Source organism: Martes martes (genome assembly GCF_963455335.1).
Source record: "Martes martes genome assembly, chromosome: 13".
Lineage (NCBI taxonomy): Eukaryota > Metazoa > Chordata > Mammalia > Carnivora > Mustelidae > Martes > Martes martes.
In genome coordinates this window covers 13899788-13922966 of record NC_137901.1, presented here as the reverse complement: position 1 = coordinate 13922966, position 23179 = coordinate 13899788, and the positions used below count along the sequence as shown (strand labels likewise).

At 43.9% G+C, this 23179-nt stretch overlaps 1 protein-coding gene across 3 annotated transcripts in view; it reads left to right on the top strand.

The window, feature by feature from the left end:
• The window catches only part of ZCCHC2 (zinc finger CCHC-type containing 2), a gene marked incomplete at its 5' end in the record, with an annotated part of 62213 nt that overhangs the window by 25745 nt on the left and 13289 nt on the right, over positions 1–23179 (top strand). For all 3 annotated transcript variants that reach the window (XR_013967846.1, XM_080821442.1, XM_080821441.1), the window contains 7 exons: positions 43–155; positions 11105–11199; positions 13660–13743; positions 15448–15505; positions 17547–17682; positions 18751–18815; positions 19410–19504. Coding sequence is in view for 2 of the 3 variants with exons in the window: in XM_080821442.1 (XP_080677568.1) it covers positions 43–155; positions 11105–11199; positions 13660–13743; positions 15448–15505; positions 17547–17682; positions 18751–18815; positions 19410–19504 (646 nt within the window). The remainder of the gene's footprint in view (positions 1–42; positions 156–11104; positions 11200–13659; positions 13744–15447; positions 15506–17546; positions 17683–18750; positions 18816–19409; positions 19505–23179) is intronic.

The following is a 23179-nucleotide window of genomic DNA, read 5'->3' as shown; positions in this document are numbered from 1 at the left end:
AGTGAAAAGCTTAACATTGGCCTCGCTGTTTCTCTTTTCTAGCTCCCAAAGGAAGTGTCTTCAGAGACTTTTGACAAGACCATCTTAAGAGCCCTGAATCAGGGTTCATTGAAAAGGGAAGAACGGCGACATCCTGACCTAGAGCCCATCCTAAGGTAACAGTTCACAGACGCAGTCACAGCGGTGGCACAGATGAGATAATGGGCATCAGGGGTCTTAGAATGGAGTTCAAGGGAGATCACTTTCTGTGGTGCTTCTTAAAATGGACATTTTATCTGTGTGTTATTTGGGTCTAGGCTCACACGAGGAAACATCAAACTAATTACTTTGATCACTAGACTCCTCAGCTCTCTGATATCATAAATAATTGCCTCTAAAATATACCAACATTCAGTGACCCTCTTGTTTTCTCCATAAAATATTTACTGAAAGAGCTCCTTGTCCAAGAGCTCAACTTTAGAGATGTTTTTTATTTTAAGTTGTCAAGTAAGTAAGATTAGGCTAATGGATTAGAAAATAAAAGAAATTAACGCTCTGAAGACCAGCTCTTCTGTAGGGTGGGGAAGTTACAGTGGCGACGGCTGGGACATGGCGGGTCAGGCACAGCACTGGGGTCAGCTCCCAGAGCGTGCTGCGGGCAAGTGGGGTAATGGTGGCCCAGGGGCTCTGTGTGGGCAGGATGGGTGTGGATGTGGGTAAATATGCTTATTTCGTGATGGGAAGTGGAGGGATCTCTTGCCTATTGGCTTCTATTTTTTCCTAAAGTAAGAATCTGCTTAAGAATGGCTACCCTGAGGGTGGGGACCGAATGTTGGAGAGCAGAAGGGAGGTCCAGGGCTTGTGTGGGGACGTGCACAGCCTGATGCAGGAAACCTCATCGGCTGGCCGGGGCGTGGAGCCCATTTGAGATGGAATATCAGTAAACTATAGTGGTCTCGGGCTGTCCTGCTGTGTGGATTTTTAAAAACATCTTTCCAGCATTTCAGGTTCAAGTGCTAGGAAAGCAGATGGTTGGTTAAGGATTTTCTTGGATGTGATGAAAGGACACCGGGGCAAATGAGTTTAGGGAAGCACGTGCAGTGTTTAAAAACGGACAGCTTCCCGGTGTGAGGATAGGGGAGCCGGACAGGAGCGTGAACCGCAGTTGAAGAATCGGGCGTCGTGGGAGTGAGCAGGTAATGAAGCCGGTCAGAGCGTGGAATGCCTGAATTAGGGAATTCTGAGGGGGGCCGGTGGTTGTGACTCTGAGAGGTTTGGAGTGTGGTTTCTGTGATTGTTTAATTGCTGCAACTCCCCCCTCTGTGAGGGTTTCCCTTTAGGAGAGAGAAATGAGGGCGGTAATGGCCGAGGAAACAAATGCCGTTTTCCTGGAGACGTGCAGTTATTAATAAGTAAACTAGGGAAAAGCAGTGTTGGAACATACAGGCTAGATTCCAGGCTTGAGTGGGGCGTCCCGCCGGCCGTCTGATTCCGAGCTGGCCCCGTTTTGTGGAGTAGCCTTGCCAAGGCCAAGAGTGGGCAGAGAGGGGTTTTGCTCAGTGCCTGGCGCTCCCCCTGTGCGGGGGACCCAGCACTCTCCGGATGGGGCGGGCTGGGAAGAAGGGGGGATGTTCGCTCCCCGAGGGAGAGAAGCAGAAATCTGGGAAGGAGGGGGGTGTGCTTATTGAATGACAAGATCCAGGGTCGAGCAGAGACCGACACAGATGGAGGAAATCCCTGTGGAAGAGGCAGCGAGGCTAAGAGGCCAGAGTGTTGGCTGATCACCCGTGTGGGCTTGGAAAGTCCCTAACACCTTGGAGGACCAGGAATGGGGGAGACAGCAGGGCAGGGGCCAAGCTGAGTATGACTGTGGGAGCGAGACTGCAACCAGAGGGCGCAGTGGCTGGAAGGCAGCTTCAGGGGAGTGCCCCCCACCTTCGCAGCCCTCGAGATAGGGCAGGGGAGCACCCCACCCAGACTGGCTCACAGGCTTCTAGTCCAAGCAGGGAGGGGCACATCTGTTCATTGAAGACCTGGCTCGCTCAGGTGGCTCAGAGCGCCCAGCGGGAGGGCTCAGAGACAGACAGGGAGCGGCAGGGAGTGGTCACCGAGCATTCAGGGGATGATGGTGAGGGAGAGATGGTCGAATTCCAGGGTCCCCTGTGCTACTCAAAAGTCAGGGGGCTCATGCATCCCTGGGGATCTCGTTAAGGCGCAGATTCTTAGCCCGCAGCGCGGGAGTGGGCTTGGTCCTGCGATGTACTGGGCTCTGGAGTGCTCCTGGTCCCTGCGGCACACGCTGAGCACCCGGCCGTAGGGGGTGGGGAGCACTCAGACCGCTGCCTCCAAGGTGACTCAGGAGGGAGCTTCTCCAGCTGTGACCCTGGGCGGCGGAAGGCAGTCTGGAGCATGAACCTGGCGGGCGGCCCAGGAGGAGATAGAGAGGAGGCCAGCTGGCAGGCTCTGGGGTATGGAGAGCCGCAGAGTGTGCATCTTTAGGACATCTCCGGGAGGAAGTCCGCTTTCACCCTGTCCGTGCTGGCATCGGGGTCTGCTTTGTTCCCAGCTGGACAGTGCTAGCTACGAGGCCGCGGAGTCAAACAAGGTCTTTGCCTTGCCTGAGACCCCGCGGCTGACCAGTCGTAGACTCACAGTCCTGTTGCGTACTGCTCCTGTTGAGGGGGATAAAATACAGTAAAGTCTTACTCAGGATATTTGTATACAGAGTGCTCTATGTAGAGTCGCTCAGTTTGTTTTGGTAGTTTGGGGCCGCCTTAATAAATCTGACAGATGCTCAATATAGAACATTTGGGAAATACAGAAAAGTAATGAAAAGATGACAGTTACTCAAATAACTGTTACTGACAATTAAAATTTTCCTTTTAGTTTTTTGTTTTGCTTGTAATATTAGTGAGGCAAGTTTTATATCTATTTTCCTTCTTAGAGTATAAGGATTTTCTATTTAATTCTTCAAGATTATTTCGAATGGCTACAGAGTATGTCCCATCTGGCTATGTAATCCTTTGACTCTTTCTTTGTTGTTGGGAAGAAAGACCGTTTCCACCCCCCACCACCATATTGCTTTGACCATTTTTATGCCTAAAAAATTTTCCAGATTTATGAGTTATTACTGAGGAGAGAGTCTTTGTAATTGATTTACTGATTTAAAGAGTATAATCCTCTTTTAGGATCCCTGATAATACATATATTATTATTTTTTTATGAAAATGTTACATAAACAGTATTTACTGTTAGTGTTTGGGTTTACTAGTTCATCACAGCTTGGCTAGATTTGAGTATCATTTAAAAAACTATTTTCTCATTTGATAGGAGAATGATTATCTCACTGGCTTAATGTTCACTTTCTTTGTTAGTGAAATTCAGTATCTTTTTCTAAGTTGAGCCATTTGTGTATTTTTTAAGATCATCTGTCCTTTACCATTTATCTTTGTGGGTCTTAGTGTTTTTAGACTTTTAACAACTTACCTTTAGTAGTATAACATTTCTCAGTGATGATTTTTTAGATGAAGAGTATAATACTATATTAGGTCTATGTGTCTTTGTTTCTGTGTTTCGGTTTATCTCTTCATGAATACAAAGTCATTCCCAGGTTGTTTGTTAAATGTTAGGTACATCTCTGTAGCCATATGGGGAAAAAGTTAGGCTAGAACCATATGTCATTCCTTACATCAAAATTAACTCTAGATGGCTCAGAGATTTATTTTTTTTAAAAGATTTTATTTATTTATTTGACAGACAGAGATCACAAGTAGGCAGAGAGAGGGAGAAGCAGGCTCCCTGCTGAGCAGAGAGCCTGATGTGGGGCTCGATCCCAGGACCCTGGGATCATGACCTGAGCCGAAGGCAGAGGCTTTAACCCACTGAGCCACCCAGGTGCCCCTAATTTTAAATATTTTCAATTTAGTTTTTTTTTTTTTTAATGTAAATTTCTTTTGGGTCAGGAGTGGCAGAGGGAGAGGAAGAGAGAGAAATCTTTTTTTTTTTTTTCAAATATTTTATTTATTTATTTGACAGAGATCACAAGTAGGCAGAGAGGCAGGCAGAGAGAGAGGAGGAAGCAAGCTCCCCGTGGAGCAGAGAGCCCGATGTGGGGCTCGATCCCAGGACCCTGGGATCATGACCTGAGCCGAAGGCAAGAGGCTTTAACCCACTGAGCCACCCAGGTGCCCCGAGAGAGAGAAATCTTAAGCAGGCCTGAGATCATGACCTGAGCCAAAGTCAAGTTGGATACTTAGCTAACTAAGTGAGCCACCCTGGCACCCCTAAATTTAGTTTAGTTTTTTTTTTTTTTTTTAAGATTTTATTTATTTATTTGACAGAGAGATCACAAGTAGGCAGAGAGGCAGGCAGAGAGAGAGGGGAAAGCAGGCTCCCCACCGAGCAGAGAGCCCAATTCAGGGCTTGATCCCAGGACCCCAAGATCATGACCCGAGCCAAGGGCAGAGGCTTAACCCACTGAGCCACCCAGGTGCCCCCCTTAATTTAGTTTTAATTGAAGTATAGTCGTCATACAACATTATGTTAGTTTCAGGTATGTAACACAGCGATCTAACAATTATGTATGTAATAGGATAACAGGACATCATGAGTCGTCCCCATCTGTCACTACACAAAGTTATTATAGTATCATTGGCTATAGGTCCTGTGATGTACTCTTCATCCCATGACTTACTTGTTTTATAACTGGAAGTCTATACCTCTTAATCGCCTTCGCCTGTTTCACCCATACCTCTACCCTCTTCCCTTGGCAACCACCAATATTCGGTATTGGAGTATGTTTCTGTTGTTTTGCTCATTTGTTTTTTAGATTCTACATATAAGTGAAATCATATGGTGTTTGTCTTTCTCTTTCTGGCTTATTTCACTTAATGTAATACCCTCTAGGTCCATCTGTGTTGTCCCAAATGGCAAGATTTCATTTTTTTTTAATGGCTGGGTAATATTCCATGGTGTGTACCACATTTTCTTCACTTGATCTTAGCCTGAAGCCAAGAATTGATCCATTCGCCTGTTGATGGGCACGTGGGTTGCTTTCGCGTCTTGGCTGTTGTGAATAAGGCTGTGATCAGTACATCGGTGCATATAGCTCCTCAGATTAGCGTTTTCATGTTCTTTGCGTAAATATTCAGAGGTGGTATCCTCGATTGTGCGGTACTTTTATATTTTTAATATTTTGAGGCCCCTCCGTGCTGTTCTCATAGTGGCTGTACCGTTTGCATCCCCAGCAGCAATGCACGAGGTTCCCTTTTCTCCACGTCCTCACTGATACTTGTTATTTCTTGTCTTTTTGGTACTAGCTATTCTGACTGGCCTAGGCTGATATTGTCGGATTTCTAGTAATTTTTTTTTAAGATTTTATTTATTTATTTGACAGACAGAGATCACAAGTAGGCAGAGAAGCAGGCAGAGAGAGAGGAGGAAGCAGACTTCCTGCTGAGCAGAGAGCCCGATGCGGGGCTTGATCCCAGGACCCTGAGATCATGACCTGAGACGAAGGCAGAGGCTTTAACCCACTGAGCCACCCAGGCGCCCCGGATTTCTAGTAATTTATCATACAGGAGTATTCCCACTGTCATGCAAAGATGAGTGCTGTAATTTTTGACTAGAAAAGACTAGAAACAGCTAGATATTGATGGAGACTTGGTTAACTCACAGGATGAGTCATTTTAATGTCATGGGACATTCATTGGAATGCTATGTGGCCTTACTACAAAAGAACAACAGGTACCTTCAGGAGTGCTGGGGGAGAGCCAGGCGAGAACAGTTAATAGAATGTCACTATTTTAAAGGATATGTACGTGTTTGTGTGCAGAGAATATCTCTGAAAAACACAGTAGTAAAGATGCTTGTGTCCAGGGAAGAAGAGGGGCTCTGGGAGTAGGAATGGGACCAGCTGTTCACTTGGTAACTTCTGAATTTGGGCTATATATGTTCTTCACTTATTTCGAAAGGCTTGAAGCTATCCCTGTTTTGAAACATGATCAATTTACTTTTTGTGGGTGGGATAGTTTCTGTTATTTTTATTGTTTGTTTTGGATTTATTTTATTTCACTAAGTGAGGCCAGGATCAAAATCTATTTTTCCAAGCCATGAATTGATTCCTTCCTGTATTACTGATTCCTACATTTCTAGGTAGATAACATGTTCCTGGATTTTTTCCTCTTAACAATCTCATTTTTGTTCCAGGATCACTTTTTAATTATTAGAACTTTAGAGTTTATTAGTAGCTGATCGATCTGGTTTTCGTGCTACTGGTGCTGTTTCTGAAATACTTGTCCGTGTTCTCAGGCATCTGTTATTCAGCTTAGGTATTAGAACTTGATGCATATGAGCTCTAGGAGATGTGCTAAGCGGTGGTTCAAGTCTTAGTAATCCCAGTGCCTGGGCTCTTCGTAGGACTGTCATTTTTAACGAGTCCTCATCGATTCCCTCCCCGTCCCAAACACGTACGTCCTCAACCCACTCAGAGCAAGGCCGGAGGCAGCAGTGCTTTCGGAGGACGCGCCTTAAGGGACTAGAAAAGGGGCCCTAAGTGGAGTGAGGCATCATTCAGTCACAGGGACGGTGCTGGGAGGCCTGGCACGGTGGGAGAGGTGGCCGGCATGCGCTTGAGCCCCGCTGGTGTCAGGAGGGTACCTGCACAGGAGGTGGGAGGGGGCAGGAGTGGGAATATATGACTATAGGGTTGACCTGATGTAAGTATGTTAAGAACCGTGAAGCGCAGGTGTCTTTCTGTTGGGGAACGGGGTTACAGTACGGAAAGGAAGACCGCCAGAATGCACCCTGGAGCGTCTGATTGGAATTGAAGATACGGACGCAGACCTGTGATTTTTGGCATATATACGGAAATAAATACGGCTTTGTGCGTACACCTGTGTTCCCTGGCTCTGTTCTTTGAGAAGGTCTGGAAGCAGCCACAGCCAGTTGCAGTGGGAATGCCTGGTGTCCAGAGCTTGACTTGTAACCATTCTGCCCTGCACGGAACTAGGGCTCCTCGGATGAAGAGGTGATTGTGGGGCTGGCGCAGGAGCAGTACGAGACGAGCCTGCTGGGCCAGGAGGCTTGGCGGCGCTCGAGGAGTGGAGCGGCTCGGTCACGAGGCTCCAGACACCGGCTTGAAGGGGCTCCTATGGTCATATCTGGAGCAAATCAAACATCAAAATAAATAAAACAGTAACATCGAATAGAGGAGGAAACCACGAGTCCTTGTTGAAATAAATAATGAGTAGATAGAATGAGGATATTTTGTAGTATCAAAGTCTTTTCCTACACAGTAATGCTTATTATTCCTAAGAGGAGGAAGGGTGGCTTTAGAGTGGTGAAGCCTAACAGGTCACTCTCTAATCCAGGAACGTGAACTTGGTGAGTGATGAGGGCGTCAGTCAGAATCACCACACAGTAGGCTGTAGCAAAAAAAACAAAGCCTTGGTCCTCCAAGAATCCTGCTACGAATCTGTTTGCAGGGCACATCAGGCAAACGGAAGTTGTGACCGTTCCACAAACCACAGGGGCTGTCCTCTTAAAACCGTGAGAGCCATGGGAGGGCCGAGGAGCTCCCATGGTAGCTGGGTGCGGCATAGGACCTGAACTGGGTCTTGGTGGTAAAAAGGACTCTTCGGAGTCAGTTGGAGAAACTTTAATGGGGTCTGAGGATTAGGTCTTAATTTATCATGAAGTGTTAATGTCCCATTATTGATTGTAAGAGAATGTCTTTGTAGGGGATACTGATGTTTTGCCAGGGGTTGGGTGTCAGAGATCAGCTGTTTATGGTTCAGAAAAGTATGTTTTACTGTATTTGCAACTTCTTTCTAAGTGTGAGGATTTTTTAGAGGGGAAAAAATATTTCCATACGGAGCCACTTTTAGAAATTTGGTTCCTGGCTAAGATGACAGTTAAGAAGTATGTGTCTGACTCTTGCTTATTAACAGCTTTTAGGGTTCTCCTCAGTGATGATCATGGAGGCGTGTGGGTGCGTGTGTTTTAAGATCATTCTTACTATAAAGGTGTTATTTGAGCTACTTGTGAAGAATGTAGAGGAAGGTGTGATGCTGAAAGTCCTGAATTGCCCTTTCTCCAAATTTAGTCACTAGAAATAGCCTTCCTTAAAAAAATTTTATGTAACTTTTCAGAAATTTTCTGTGCATATGCATACCCTTGTATTTATGTATTTGTGCATATTTACTGCGCAAATGAAGTGATCCTATGCACACTTTCCTGCCACTTACTCTTTATTAAATATATTGGACGTGGTAGTACATCGGTACACGTAAAAAGATTGCTGCCTTTTTATTTGCTACATAATCTATTTTTAGTGGTATCATGATGAGTATACTTAATGGCCATTCTGATTCTAAATATTCTGAGACTACAAACAGTATTACAGTGAATATCCACATCTGTTTCTTAACACATTTGGATATGTTTATCTGTGAGAGAAATTTCTAGAATTGAAATTGTTTGGTCATAAGTTACGCATTTTTAAATATGTGATGATTCCAAGTTACTTCTGAGGATTCTAAGGAGGTAGCAGCCCTTGATACCCTGGAAGACTTGCATTCGGATCTCTGTACCTCAGCAGACAAAAGATACTCTCCATCTCTCATCTTTGCCAATCTTAGAGAGGAAGACTGTATCTTTTTTTTTTTTTTTAAAGATTTTATTTATTTATTTGACAGAGAGAGAGATCACAAATAGGCAGAGAGAGAGGAGGAAGCAGGCTCCCTGCTGAGCAGAGAGCCCCATGTGGGGCTCGATCCCAGGACCCTGAGATCATGACCTGAGCTGAAGGCAGAGGCTTAACCTTCACTGAGCTACCCAGGGACCCCGAAGACTGTATCTTATTTTAGTCTGTGTTTGAGTCTGTAGTTAGTCTCTATTTGCACTTTCCTGTGAATGGCTTTTTCAGTCCCCACTTTTTATTGATCTGACTGATTTATAAGTTATTTGTTGGATTAAAGAAAGGAGCCCTGTTTGTTGTTATTTCTTGACCATGTGGACTGTTTAAATTTTTCTGAGATAGGATATATCAATCTTTTTCTCTGACGGTTTTAGGGTTTTGTATCCTGCTTGGAAAGACTGTACTCCTCAAAAATTATATTTTTAGAATACGTCCCCTCCCCCAATATTTCCCTTAAAAAAACTCTTTGATTTGGGGCGCCTGGGTGGCTCAGTGGGTTAAAGCCTCTGCCTTCAGCTCAGGTCATGATCCCAGGGTCTTGGGATTGAGCCCCACATCGGGCTCTCTGCTCAGCAGGGAGCCTGCTTCCCCCTCTCTCTCTGCCTGACTCTCTGCCTACTTGTGATCTCTGTCAAATAAATGAATAAAATCTTAAAAAAAAAAATATTTGATTTGTATGGCTGGTTTGTGGTCCCAACACCATTAATAGGATGTGAGAAGACCTCATTCTTAGTTCGTGAATTTTAGTTTAGTATGATTATCATTCATGTCACTTAAGAAAAGGAGTGATTGTAGATGAAGGGGCAATTATTGTACGTGGGAAATAGAAAATGAGTTTATAGGAGCAGTAGAGATGGGGCTGGTACAGGACATGGTGCGTGAGTTCAGTTCCAGAGCACTGTAAATTAGGAAGAGAGAAATAAGGCATTGAAATGTACCTTAGGGGTTGGGTGGTTTTGGTCCTGTCAAAATATAATCTTGTTTTTCTTATTAATATGTTAGTTTATGGCCAGTTTGATTTTTATAGACAGGTATGATTACCATCTTGTGGTTCTACATTCCTGAAACCTTGACTTTAGTGCGGATGCCGATTTCCGGCCTGTGTCTTCATCTCAGGTGCAGCTTGTCTGCGTGGCTCAGTGTTCGCACAGCGGACCTGCACTCGGTTCGTGGATTGGTGGGTGGCATCTAGGCTGTCTCTTGGGACTCAAGCCCAAATTAAAGGTGTGTCTGTCTGTCTGTCGGTGGACAGGCTGGTGTGTAAATGTAACCGGGTAATAGGTTTCACCACTGCCGTTGGGTCTTAGTCCCCAGCTGTAGGTAATGTGTTCAGACCTGGAAATTTAGATCAGCTCCTTGCTCCGTTTTCCTCCCATCTCTTCATTTCCCCTGTTTGTCTTCCAGTTGAATATTTATTTCCACATTTGCATACCAAGAAGCAATTTTGCCTAATGTACAAGGTAATTGTGGTCCACAGGGTCATCTCTTGGTATGGTATCTAATGACTTTATAATTAATATGAATGACAGGTCAAAAACCTTGGGGAGAAATTTAAGAATTTTAAATGAGCATTTAACGTGTTCAGAAGTGGTGGAAGGAGGTGTGTACGTTGAGCAGGGGGACAGCTTCGTGTGCTGTGAGTGTCATAACCTTGAAGAACCGGTAGTGTCATTCCCTGGGAGGGGAGTAAAGCTGAAAGGGTTAGTAACTGGTTCAGGGCGATTCGGTTGGGCTGGTGTTCAGATCCTTGAGGAAACTCTCCAGGAGACTCTCCTGTAACTATGCCCCTTATTGCTGGGTCCCTTTGCCGAGAAGACTTCCCGCTGAAGTCTTAATTATACTAATGAAATGTGAGGAAAGCTGGTTTTCAAAGATAACGGCTCAGACTCATGGTACGAAGTACAGTGGAATGAATCATCACTGAGTCCTGCCTGAGGACGCAGTCTTGGCTCGCACCTGCCCAGACCTCCGCGTCCCACAGGTTCAGGCCCCCGGCACCCCCGCGTCCTAGGCTCTTAGGTTCAGAGGGTGGGGAAGTGCCTTCGTGGGACAGACAGGTGAGGAAAAGCGGCACCCTGTGAAGAAGAGTGAAGGAATTGCTGTTCTCACTCTGAGCGGAAAGATGGCTGTTGGACCACTTGGGCAAAAGATGGACAGAATAATATGTATATATATTTTTTCTGCCAGAATTGTAACCGTACCACTAGATTACAGAAAATTAAAAATACACCTGTGTATTAGATTTTTGCAAATAGGTTTCTTTTATCCACTTCCTCCTCTGGGAAGTGTGTTAGAAAATACTATTCTTTTCCTTAGGAAAACCGTCTGTTTTCTATACCCGAAGTAAACGGCCGCGGGCGCTGGCCTGGGCGTCCAGGCTGAGGCCGGGCCGCGTGGCGCTAACGCCCGTCTTCTCCTTGCGCGCAGGCAGCTATTTTCCACGTCCTCCCGAGCTTTCCTGCAGAGTCGGCGGGTGCACAGCTTCTTCCAGGCCGGACCAGCGGACCCCCTGCACAGCCTCAGTAAGCGCCGGGGGCCCGTCGGGGCAGGGCGGCGTTTGGTTGGGAACCACCGTAGTCGTCCGTGACGCTGTGTGAAAGCTACTGTCCCAGATCCCAGCGACCCCCGGGCGGAGGCCAGCTCTGTCCCACCCGTGGGTCCCACCCCTGGGTGCTCCCGGGCCTCGTCACCCTGGCGTGCGGGTCATGGCGCTGCCGTGCTGCCGAGCGCCTGGTGTAGACCCTCTCAGCGTTTGCCTTTCTTCCTGGGTCCCCTGTTCCCATAATGATGACCTCCCCGGCCTCCGAGGCTGGAAACCCGGGCCTCACCCTCTTCCCCTTTCCTCTCTGTGCTCTGTCACTGGCAGGCCAGGGCGCGAGGGACGGAGCAGGCCTTCCTTTCTGCCCCTCCTCCCCGGCCCGTTGTTGGCAGTGAAGCCTTCCTTTCCTGCATGCCCTGCGCAAAACCTCGCCCGTCTCGGATTCTAGCTTCTCACTTCGCTTTAACCTGTCCCAGGATTACCGCAGGGATCAGTGGCTTAATCCCCTGATCACAACTTTAGAAGTTTGCTTTGAAATTGGAGCCCAGCCATGAGCCTCCTTGTACCTTATTTGCTAGTCTCTCTGGCTTCGTGACCGCCCAGTACACCTGCCATTTCCTGTCCCGGTATCTTGGCTCGTTCTACCCCTGAACTTTTAAATGTCCTTCCTTTTGGCACAGCCCGTTAAAATCACGCCTGTCTTAGGACCCAACTGAAATACTGTCTCCTGAAGATTTCCCCATTTTTTTTCCTTCTATTCCTGTGCATTGGTGTTTGCTCTGATGTCTCATCCTTCATCACAGTTGGCCTCATGTGTCATTTTATGTCATCTTTCTCAACTGCCTGTTTAAACAAATATTTTGCCAGGAACGTGGACGTGTGCTTTAGGAGAACGTGCTGACTTCCAGCACAGCCGCTCTGGCAAGTGGCTCTTCACTTTTTTTAATCTTTTCTTCTGCTTTCAACAAAGTCATATTTTCTTGTAACCAAAGGGGAAAGAAAATGCATATTTCATCATTTTGAGGTGGAAGAAAAAGAGGTTATAAAAAGTAAGATGATTCGATATTATAACCTGGGCTAACTTGTCACAGTTTCTCTCGTGGGGCACTTGAGCCTTAAATATTTTAAACAAACAAGTAGAAAGTAGAATGAATGACTTTCGATGACAAGTTAATAAGACAAGATGAACAACCCTGTGGTTAAATTTATGTCTGAATGGTGGCAGCAGCTGTATTTTTTTTTTTTAAGGAAAATCCTAATCATCATAGCACTATATAGATTTAATAGTCGGTGCTTCCGTTTGGACTGAGTGTAAGTACTTTTAAGGATTACTCACTAACTAGCATCTATGTAATTCTAAAAAAGCATCGAAACATGCAGTTAAACTTCACATTCAGATTTTTAGCAGGCTGCCTGGGAAAACTGGCCCAAGTGAGTAGTGCTTAGTTAAATAATAGAAAACTCATCATGAGAGCTTTACAGTATTTAAAGTACGTGAGCAGCACTAAAGGTATCAGATTGCTGTGTAATGAAAATGTATTAAACATACATGTTTTGGGATTGTGGAAAATCTCGTCAGGATGACCCCATTGTTTCACCAAAGAATACATTGTTGTCAAAGTTCATTTGCATTTCTTTTGAAAAGAATGACTGCTCTACCCTTTTTCTCCCTAGGATAGAGCGTAGTGTTCTATATTCCAACGATTGAGAAAACAAAATTCTTAAACTCCTAAGTGACTTCAGTTTTAAGCTCTGGAATCGCGCTGGTCTGTATCGTAATGGAGAAGTCTTCCGGGCCTTTGAGAATGTGTTTGCTGACCGGTCCGTGCTGGCCTCTGAATCGCTTCTCCCTGCTCTGTGATAGAATAGAAAGTGACAGTAGACGGAGTCTGTGGAGCAGTGTGACATGGCCACACGGGATCGTGTTTTATAAAAGTAGTAGTTTACAGCACACGAGAGGTTTGCAGTCCTCAGCCCCCGGTGACGTTGGGAAGCACTCACTCGTGCTACTTCTCACCTGGCACCTGAGCCTGTTTTCGTGCTCTGTCACTTGGGTTTCTTTCTTTCTTTCTTTCTTTCTTCTTTTTTTTTTTTTTTTTAGATTTTATTTATTTATTTGACAGAGAGAGAGATCACAAGTAGGCAGAGAGGCAGGCAGAGAGAGAGGGAGAACCAGGCTCCCTGCTGAGCAGAGAGCCCGATGCGGGACTCGATCCCAGGACCCTGAGATCATGACCTGAGCCGAAGGCAGAGGCTTAACCCACTGAGCCACCCAGGTGCCCCATCACCCCATCACTTGGGTTTCTTAAAGGACCCAGCTAGCAGAAGTTCCCTTTACCACTAACTGTCCATTCTCCCCCTCTTGGGAGAAAAGGAATCCTTCTGTGTGTTTTCTTTTGTTACAGTCTTCCTAAAGATTAATGATATTGAATACTTCCTGCAGATAACTTACAGTCCTCTCTGAAGACTTCTAAAATCTTAGAACACTTAAAGGAAGACAGTTCGGAAGCTTCAAGTCAAGAAGAAGGTAAGTGTGGATTCACCGGAATAAGTTATTCTGCCTGATAACGGGCACAGGGAGAGGCAAAAGGACCAGTAGAACAGATTAAGGAGCCAAGAAACAGACATCTGGGAACTCGGAATGTGACAGGTGGCATTATAAATAAGTGAGGAAAAAATAGACTAGTCAATAAATGATGTTGGCTGGCTTTCCGATTGAAAAAAAATATTATCTCATTAGATGTATACTTATGTCAAGCCCAGAACTGCAAGTGAATAACAACATATATGTAACATAAACTTAATGTAACGTGTAAATTATAAAACTGAACTTCTAAATGTTAATCATCTGGGACAAGAAGGCTTTCTTGACAAAGCAGAGCATGCCTGTAGCGGAGATCTTTCTAATCTAAAATAACTGAACATGTGACCCCCAAACCAGACAATTTGAAGACATTCAGAGGATATTCACAGTTGGAGAAAGACTCCATCCAGACACTAGAAATACTCTTTCAAAAAATCAATGAGAACATCAGTCTGGAAATATGGGGCAAAAGATAAAGAGAGTTCATGGAAGAAATTCGAACGGCTATTAAACAGTGTTTAGCCCCACAAGCGGCCTGAAAAATGCACACTGTAAAAACAGTGAGGTATCTTTTCATGCTCATCAGATCAGCAAAGCTTTTTCGAGTGACATTACCAGGGGTATGAAGTAATGGGAACTCTGATCCGCCGCAGATGGGATATAAATTGGTACAACTCATTTGGACAGGAACTTGACACTGTGCAGTGAGGTTGGAAGTAATTAATTTTATGCTACTGCCCAGCGGTTCTGCTGCTGTGAAAATTGTTGTCCATGTACCCAGGGGACATGGAGTCTTCACAGCAGCCTTGCATGTAACAGCAAATACCTGGGTCTGACCAGGTCAGGGGCTGTAAGTCTTAATAAACACACGCACTGGAATGTTTCAGCTAGCTCTCCCTTGGAGAGGGAGGGAGTCGGAGGGAATGGAAGAGGCCTTTGGTTGTTTCTGTGATATATTTTTGTTACAACATGGAGGTTGGGGTGCTGACTCCCATGCAGTTGAAGATCTGGGCAGAACTTCTGACTCCCCCACAGCTGAGCTTAGCGGAATCCTTATCGAAAGTGTTTAACACATAGTTTGTATTGTAGCTGTACTGTCTGCTGTGTTCTTACAATAGAGTAGGCTAGCGAGAAGAAAACGTTCAGACAATCATATGGAAGAGCAAATAGGTTTCTAGTACTGTACTGAACCATCAGAAAAAACCTCTGTATGTAAGGGGGACCCATGCTGTCCAGGAGTCAGTTGAATAGACCTGGGGGCTGGGAACGTGGGCGTTTCTTATATTAAGAGATAGGCATTTTTTGAATGTTTGAGATGCTTCATTTTTTTAACGGTTAAAATAAAAGCCTGAAACGGAAGGTCGCCATTTCATAGTGGCACGTCACAGCGAACTTCTGTAGTTTCAGACAAAACCAGTTTGCTCTTAGGTGGCCAGGACCATATTTGAGAGGATATTTGAGGAGATTCAGTAGTTTAGTATGTCTTTTAAAAACTGCCTCTTTAAGGAATTTTCTGTGGAAAATGCTCAGAAGTGTTCTGCACGGTCTGTCGACACTGTTACAGTCCCATAAATGAGTTGCATCATCCTTTTGGATTTTTGCAGAAGCATTTGGCATAATGAACTGTTTTTTTTTTCTCTACTCTAGACGTGTTACAGCACACCATAATCCACAAGAAACACACCGGGAAAAGTCCCCTCGTGAAGTACGTATCTAATTTCTAAAACGTAAATGCCTTTGTGCATTTTTAATTAACTGGGTCACATGTACTTGAATTACCCAGACGTTTGGCTCTAAGTCTGCCATTCTGCTGTTTGCTTGTTATGTGTCCCACCTTTTCTGTGTTGCCTTCTTTTTCTCTCCTTTCTGCTCTAGGGTGGCTTTTATTCTGTTTTTCTCTTGTCTTGACCTTGATTGTTCTACCCCGTTCTCAGTTCTTCTGGGGGTTACCCTAGAGATTGCCTTCTGCGTCCATCATTTACCACGGCCCGGTGTGAACTGTGCTGGCACCACTTACCCCGTGAGGACCTTTAATCACTGTCACTTCCCTTTCCTTCTCCCCCGTATAAACCGTAAATGTCACATATTGTTATTCCTGTATTTTAGAGCTCACGAAACTCTTTTTCACTCTTCGGTCAGAATTCCAGGATCCTTCATTCTGGCCTGCGGGTGTTAGCATCGTCTGTGACTTCCTTCTTGCTGCAGAACACCAGAGTATTTCCTGCATCCTGTTTGCCAGTGATGCATTCACTTTGTTTTTACTTGCAAAAAGTGTTTATTTGGTCCGTATTTTTACTGGATGTAGGATCCTAGGTTGGCGGTTACTTTCTGTGAGCACTTTTAAACTCAGTTTTACTGTCTTGCTGTCGTACGCCTTTGGTCGCTTGCGTGGTATCCCCTCAGCCCAGCTCTGGCTCCCCTCGTTGTCTCCCGTCCCACCTAAGCCGTAAGACTGTCCACCTTCCCCCTTGGGGCACTTGCTGAGGCTGGGGACCGAGTTGGCTCTCAAACAGGCACAGTCCAGAAATGCAAGTTAATTTGTCCCCGGGACTCAGCACTCAACTGACGGCAGAGCTCAGCTTCCGGTCCTTTGGTTAGATAATTCTGGGAGGTCTCGGCTGCTTTGAACCTCTGCTGCTTCTGTGGCAACCTCAGTAACGGACCCTCACGTTGGTTTTTCCTCCTTTCCTATTTCCGTGTACTCATCGTTCCTGCTTCCTGGGGTCACCTCCCCTGTCAACCACGCCATCCCAGGTCCTGCTTTTCTAGGGGTGCTAAAAGACAGCCGGCCCTCATCGCTTCAGTCGTCTTGCTGCTCTTTGGAAGTTGGTGCGCTTTTCAAACTCTGCTTGCTTTTTAAGATTTTCTCATTGTCTGGTTTTCGGCACTTCGCCTAGGATGTGTTTGTAACTGTCTTTGGCTGAATTCTACTTCTTAAGTCTGAAGCCTGATACCTTTTGGGGTTAGAGAAGTCCAAGCCATGCTCTCTTCAGATACTGCTTCTGCCTGATTCTCTTCTCTCTTCTGAGACCTGGACGACTTTGGATAATAGACTTCTCACCGTGGCCCGCGTGTCTTGTCCCCTTCTCTGTGTTCTCTGTATTTTCTTCCTCTCGGTGCTCCAGTCTAGTTTCTTCTGACCGAAGTTCCTCCTCGCAGACTCTGTTAGTCTGTTTCCATCCATTGAGTTCTCACTTTCAGTTCCTTCTACAATTCCAGAGTTGAAATTGGGTTCTTTTTTATGTTTTCCAAGATTCTTCCAAAAGGTCTCATCGTCCTGTAGTCAGTGACCTATGAAGCAGTGTTATTTTAAAGGCCCTGCTCGGTACCTCCCTTCCCTGGATTCTTTTTGAGTCTGTTTCTGTTACGTTTCTTTTAGTTTTCAGTCACATCATCCTGTCCTTTTAACATGCCTTAGACATATGCAACTCTCAGTCAGTGATCCTCACCCTTTGGGGCTACGCGCCCCTGTGGGTGGTACAGGACGACCATAGCAGAGAGTCTGAAGACCATGTGCATTTGTTACTAATTTACTTAGAGATGGGGACTAACCCTTAGATAGCTGTGTAATAGTCTTTTAGTATAAACTATACTTTTTTTTTTCCCCCTGAGAGAGGTCACTAGGCATTGTGTAAAAAAATAATATACTGAAGACAGAAAGAGTCACTAGAGCTTCTTCATGCTGTGATATGGTAGGCTCCATTATTAAGGGTAGATTTTCATACTTCTGTGAACTTTTCTGATAGCACTATTGGTACAAGTTGTTCTCCATTGGATGGGCTCACCATGCAATATTCCGAACAGAATGGAATCATGGATTGGAGGAAGCAGAGCTGTACCACCATTCCGCACCCGGAGCACTGTGTGGCCTTAGCTGACCAGGTATTGGAGGGTTTTGTTTCTGTCCTTGCGCATCGCTGCTCTAGAAGAGTCGAGTCCTCTGTGCATTATTATCTCGGAGAGTGGAGTGTCGGACTTTGAATGTAAATGTCGGATTACATGTAAGTGTAACTGGGATATAAAGTCTGAGCTCTTCTGAGGTCTGAAGGAATACCTTGAGATTGCCTTTATCCTTCAGAAATTTAGTACATTTTGATACAAATTCTGTCATGTTTATTCTAACTAGGGATACATTAAACGGTTTTGCCAACAAATTTTTTTGCTTTTGAAACAATTAGTCACATGTCAATCACCATCTTCCTGCCGGTGACGTGAATTTGGAAACAGACCTTCCCTCGCGAATCGTTGGGGCACTTCCCCCAAGTCCTGACTGTCATTAGGAAACGCCTGCTTTCTTGGGAGTTGGTGGAGGGAAAGCGCAGAATGGGGTCCGTGTGTCCGCGAGGTGGGGTTGTGCTGCAGGCAGTGGGGTGCTTACTCTGCAGCTCGGGGGAGAACCACGTTCTTTCTAGAAAATAGATGGGTTAACCTGGTTTTTATTTCTGGCCAACACTCAGATCCAAATGTTAACCTTTACTGGGATGCGTTTTTACAAACTAAAGCATTGAAGCATATTTTGAGAAATTGTATGTTACCTTAGTCCTACTTAATGGCCTATTTTCGGAGTCCATTTGATTATACCTTTTCTCTTGCTACTTCAGTGCCTACACCTTCTCTTCTTAAAGTTGACAAAACCGTTTGGAAGTTTTAACAACCTGGACTTTAATAGAATACTGTTGAAAGTATAGCAACTACCAGTTTCTTGACTGTGTTTTATTTTGTGGTCAGAAGAAAGAATACAGGTCCATTTTAAAAGCAAAATACAAAGTAGGTATTTTTCTTAGATTAATATTAAGTATTAGAGAATGTGTAGATTTTAGTGATTCAGGTAGGTATCTTCAGGAAATAGGTTAGAAGTCAGAATTTATTAGAATGTTTGATCTCAGAAGGATAACGCCACAGTGTGGTTTATTGTTAGTCTGTTTGATTTCTTTTTATTCTTTCCATTAGCATTCAACTGAGAAACGAGGCTTATCATCAATAAATAAGAAGAAAGGAAAGCCACAAATAGAAAAGTAGGTTCAATGTAATGTTTCCAGTAATAGAAATTGGTAAGAAAGGCAACAAGGGGGGTTTGACTTTGGGCCTGTTTAGTTGACATCATACAGATGGTATTTTTCGACTAGTTTTCCTCCTATTTTTACTGCAGGGCTTAATTTTTTTAAATTCAAAGTTATCAACAAATGCAAATGATTGAAATAAAGCTATTGCCAAATCTGCTTAGTTTGGAGAGGTTCAGAATTCTCAGATTAAAGGTGAATCTTGCATTTAGATTATAGCTTACTAAAATTTTTTTATTATAAAAAAACTGAGGGGAATTTTATTTTACTTGTTTAAAATATTTATTTATTTATTCGTCAGAAACAGAGAGCACAAGCCTGGGGGTGGGGGTAGTGACAGGCAGAGGGAGAAGCAGGCTCCCCACTGAGCAGAGAGCCCGAACCAGGGCTGGATCCCAGGACCTTGGGATCATGACCTGAGCTGAAGGCTCTTGCTTAACTTACTGAGCCACGCAGGCATCCCCGAGGGGAATTTTAGTAATACTGCTTAACTGTGTTCTCTAGAGAAGCTTATAAAAAATGTCGCTAACGTGTGTACTTTGGGTTTAGGGAGAAAATGAAGAAAACTGACAACAGATTGAATAGTAGAATAAATGGTATTAGACTCTCCACTTCTCAACATGCCCATGGTGGTTCTGTGAAAGGTAAGGAAGTTTTTCTGTTAAACACCCATCACCTAAATATATTTAGCATGATACCCATTATAATAGGTATTAGAGTGTTGTGTCAAATCTTGATACTGTACTTCACACTGATTGGAATTCGCACTGATGCGAACAGCAGTGTCTGAATTAAACCATGCTGAAGTATTAATGGCGTTAATTGAGGATGTAGGATTTAGCAATGGGGGTAAACCTTTCCTTTGCCACAGTTCTACTTACCACCTCCTCCTTCCTCTGGTAGCAACCCACCCCTCACTTGTCTGCTTCTCAAGCCAGTTGCTGCTGGAAGGTATTTTCTACCCTTGTGGAAACCTGTCCTTGTTCTTGTGTAAAGTCATTTTTTGGTTTCTTGTGGACATTTTCCTGTTCTACTGGCCACCCTTCATGGGGTTTTATGGAGCTTTAGGGGAACGCAGACACTCGGATTTTTATTGTGCTACATTTGTCTAGTTTCCATTTACCCACTTTTATTTTAAGATCTCTTTACTTTTTTTGCTTTTGTATTCATTTGAGAAATGTCCTTTCTGCTGGCTCAATGATAACTTTTCAAGGTCATGTTTACTATCAATAGGAAAGATAAAAGAGAATAAAAGGCCATAGACTGGTAGGAGAGTGTTTTTTGTTCATGCGTGTACCTAACACATTTGTTGAGTGGACTGACCTCACAAGTTAAGGGTTTTTTAAGATGTAAATTTATTTCAAATAGCACACTCAGTTGTGATACAACACGAATAACCAGAGTATGTATTTTTAATGGAGTTTGCTTTGAAACCAGCTATTTATTCAGAGAGACTGAAAATTGATACAGGAAATAGGGTTACGTTTTGATTCTAAAATCATCTGGCCAACTCATTGAATTAGCTAACTGAACTGTCTTTGGGGGAAAAAATGACATGGGAAAAAATCCCACGTTGTTGATGAGTTTCTTGTCACACTTAACTATCTTTGAGGTTTCCTGTGGTAGTGGCAGCTAAGAGGAGGAGGAAAAGCTAAAATAAGAACGATGAAAGGTCTCTGTCAGTGGATGGTTGGAAATTACTTCCTGCTCATCTCCCTGTCTCTGGTTTTCCTCCCTCCAGCTCATTTTCTGCACTGCCCACATGTTTGTCTCCTAGATCATTTACCACATTGGGTCATTTCGCCGTCGAAATTTGTGCCACCCTCAGAACATTGCTCTGTTCCTTGTCTCTCACGTACTGTGGGAACTGCTGCTCCCCAAAGCAGCACCCGCTCTTCCTTGCTCCTTAGCTTCCTCTTTGCAGAGAAGTTCTGTGGACTTTGATCTCAGCCCATTGTAGGTTTGACTGTTGCACTCCACTAGTTTTGTAAACGTGTGGCCTGTCCGAAGCCTTATTTTTCTCATTTGTAAAACAGGAGTAAGAACCTCTTTCCCTAGATTGTAGAATTAAATATGGCTGCACGTGAAAAGTGTTTCACTACTGCTGAGCCCTTCGGTGCCCAGGAATTTAGTTCCTTTTCCCTATTCGAAGGTAGAAGAAAACATACACTGTAGGTTATTAAGAACTTCTAAGTAACATCCCACCCTCCCAATTCCTTGGGCTCTTTATTTTCCAGTATTCTGAAAATACGACATCAGGATTTTTTTTTTTTATTAAGATTAACCTTATTCTGTGTCCCGAAGTGTGACTGTATGTAAAATCTCTAAATTTGCATTGATGTCAAATGTAGCTCAGATGTTTGCCGACTCCAGTTTAAAAAAAAAAAAAAAACCACAAAACCCCTGTATTTATTAATGTCCCTTTGAAACATTAGGGTATAAAGAAGGAATTACCTTTAAGCATTCAGTAAACTCAAGATATATTTAAGATTTTCTTTTCTTTATGGAAAAATCCTGCATGTCTTAAAGTGTAGAAACTGTATTTGAGTTGAAAATACCAGATCCGGGCGCCTGGGTGGCTCAGTGGGTTAAAGCCTCTGCCTTCAGCTCAGGTCATGATCCCAGAGTCCTGGGATCGAGTCCCGCATCGGGCTCTCTGCCCAGCCGTGAGCCTGCTTCCCTTCCTCTCTCTCTGCCTACCTGTGATCTCTGTCTGTCAAATTAAATAAAAAATCTTAAAAAAAAAAAAAAGAAAGAAAGAAAATACCAGATCCTCTGATGGGGAGGTTGTCTGCATCTTTAAATAACCAAGAGGGGTATTACTCATTTTTGATCTTAAAATTTAACTTCCGTCTTGAGTAGTAATACATTTATATAGTTCAATTATCTAAAGATACAAAAGGGAGCAAAAGAAGTCCCTTACTGCCTCCCTTCGTGTTGTGTCCTCCCAGAAAAGCAGGCATCCTATTTGTCATCTGTATGCTTTGCAGTATATTTGCTTTTAAAACCTCCAGCTTTAAATCTCTCCACTAAAAGGCTGCTTGCTTTACTTCATCTGCGCTGTTAAGAACTTTGTCCCACTGTATCACCTGTGTTTCTTCCACCCCGTTCTTCCGTTGTGGGTTGTGGCACCAGGAAGTTTGGAGGGGCCGTGAGATAGTTGACCTCTCAGTAGTTCTTTCAAGACATTTCAGAGACTTAAAAATCTCCAGCTTCCTCTAATATGGTTCTGTCATGTGATGGACCTACATACTTCTTTGGTCCACCTGAACTTCTGTTGGTTCAAACATACTAATAACCTGGATTTTTATTGTTAGACTAGAATATGACAAGTTTTGGGGTTTTGTCTTCTTAATAACATGCATAACCTTTTACCCTTTGAGAGAGAACAAATAAAAAAAATGTATGCTTCTGTTCGAAAAGACAATGGGTGGACCGTCCTTCGGCATAATTGTTTCATCCTCCCCATCCACACCTCCTGACTCCAAAGGATCACGTAATTCCTGATGAGAAAAGTTCGAGACTCTGTACCTTCTGGATCCTCAAAGAGAGGATTATGTTTAGTATAGATTGATGTTTATAGCTCCTGAAAAACTGCAAATGATTATATTTGACAGTTTGGTGATGAGAGTATTTACTAGCTACGTAATCTAGAGTGAATCATTCTATAAATTGGCATTTGGAGAAATAGCCGCTCTTTTTTTTTTTTTTTTTAAAAACACATTCCAGACCTTAGGCTTTGAAGTTTCAAAGACTCCACTGGGGTTTCACTGTCTGAGTTTTAGTGAGCAGATCTCAGCTCATCCTACTCCAGGGGCTCCCTTTTAGCGCACCATTTCTGGTGTGAAAACTGTCCTTGGATCTTTGATTCCCTTAGTAGAATTGTTCATTTTGTTCATTTTGCTGCTTGAGATATTTATATGTGCAATTTCCACACACACCACAGTGGTATAGGTTTTACTTTCATCAATCCAGTTTAGTGCCGGGCTGTTTGGCCACCATGGCGCATTAGATGGTCTTCTGATCGCCATTAGTGTTGGCTCGCATCCCTTTCCTTAGTCATGTTGTGACTGGTAATGCAGAACCTATTACCATGTGTAAGTACACTCCAGCTTACTTTTCTGTAAAACTAGTACTTGCCCAAGTCACTCCTCTGCCACTCTTACAGTCTCATGAGATTTTGTGCCATTTTCCTTTGGCAGTTTGGCATTTTATTACCTAAAGGGAATTGCAACATCTGCATTCTTAATGACTTTATTCTTTAATATCTCCTTACCATTGGAGTGGGTGGGCTAGGCTAGGTCATCCATAACTGTACT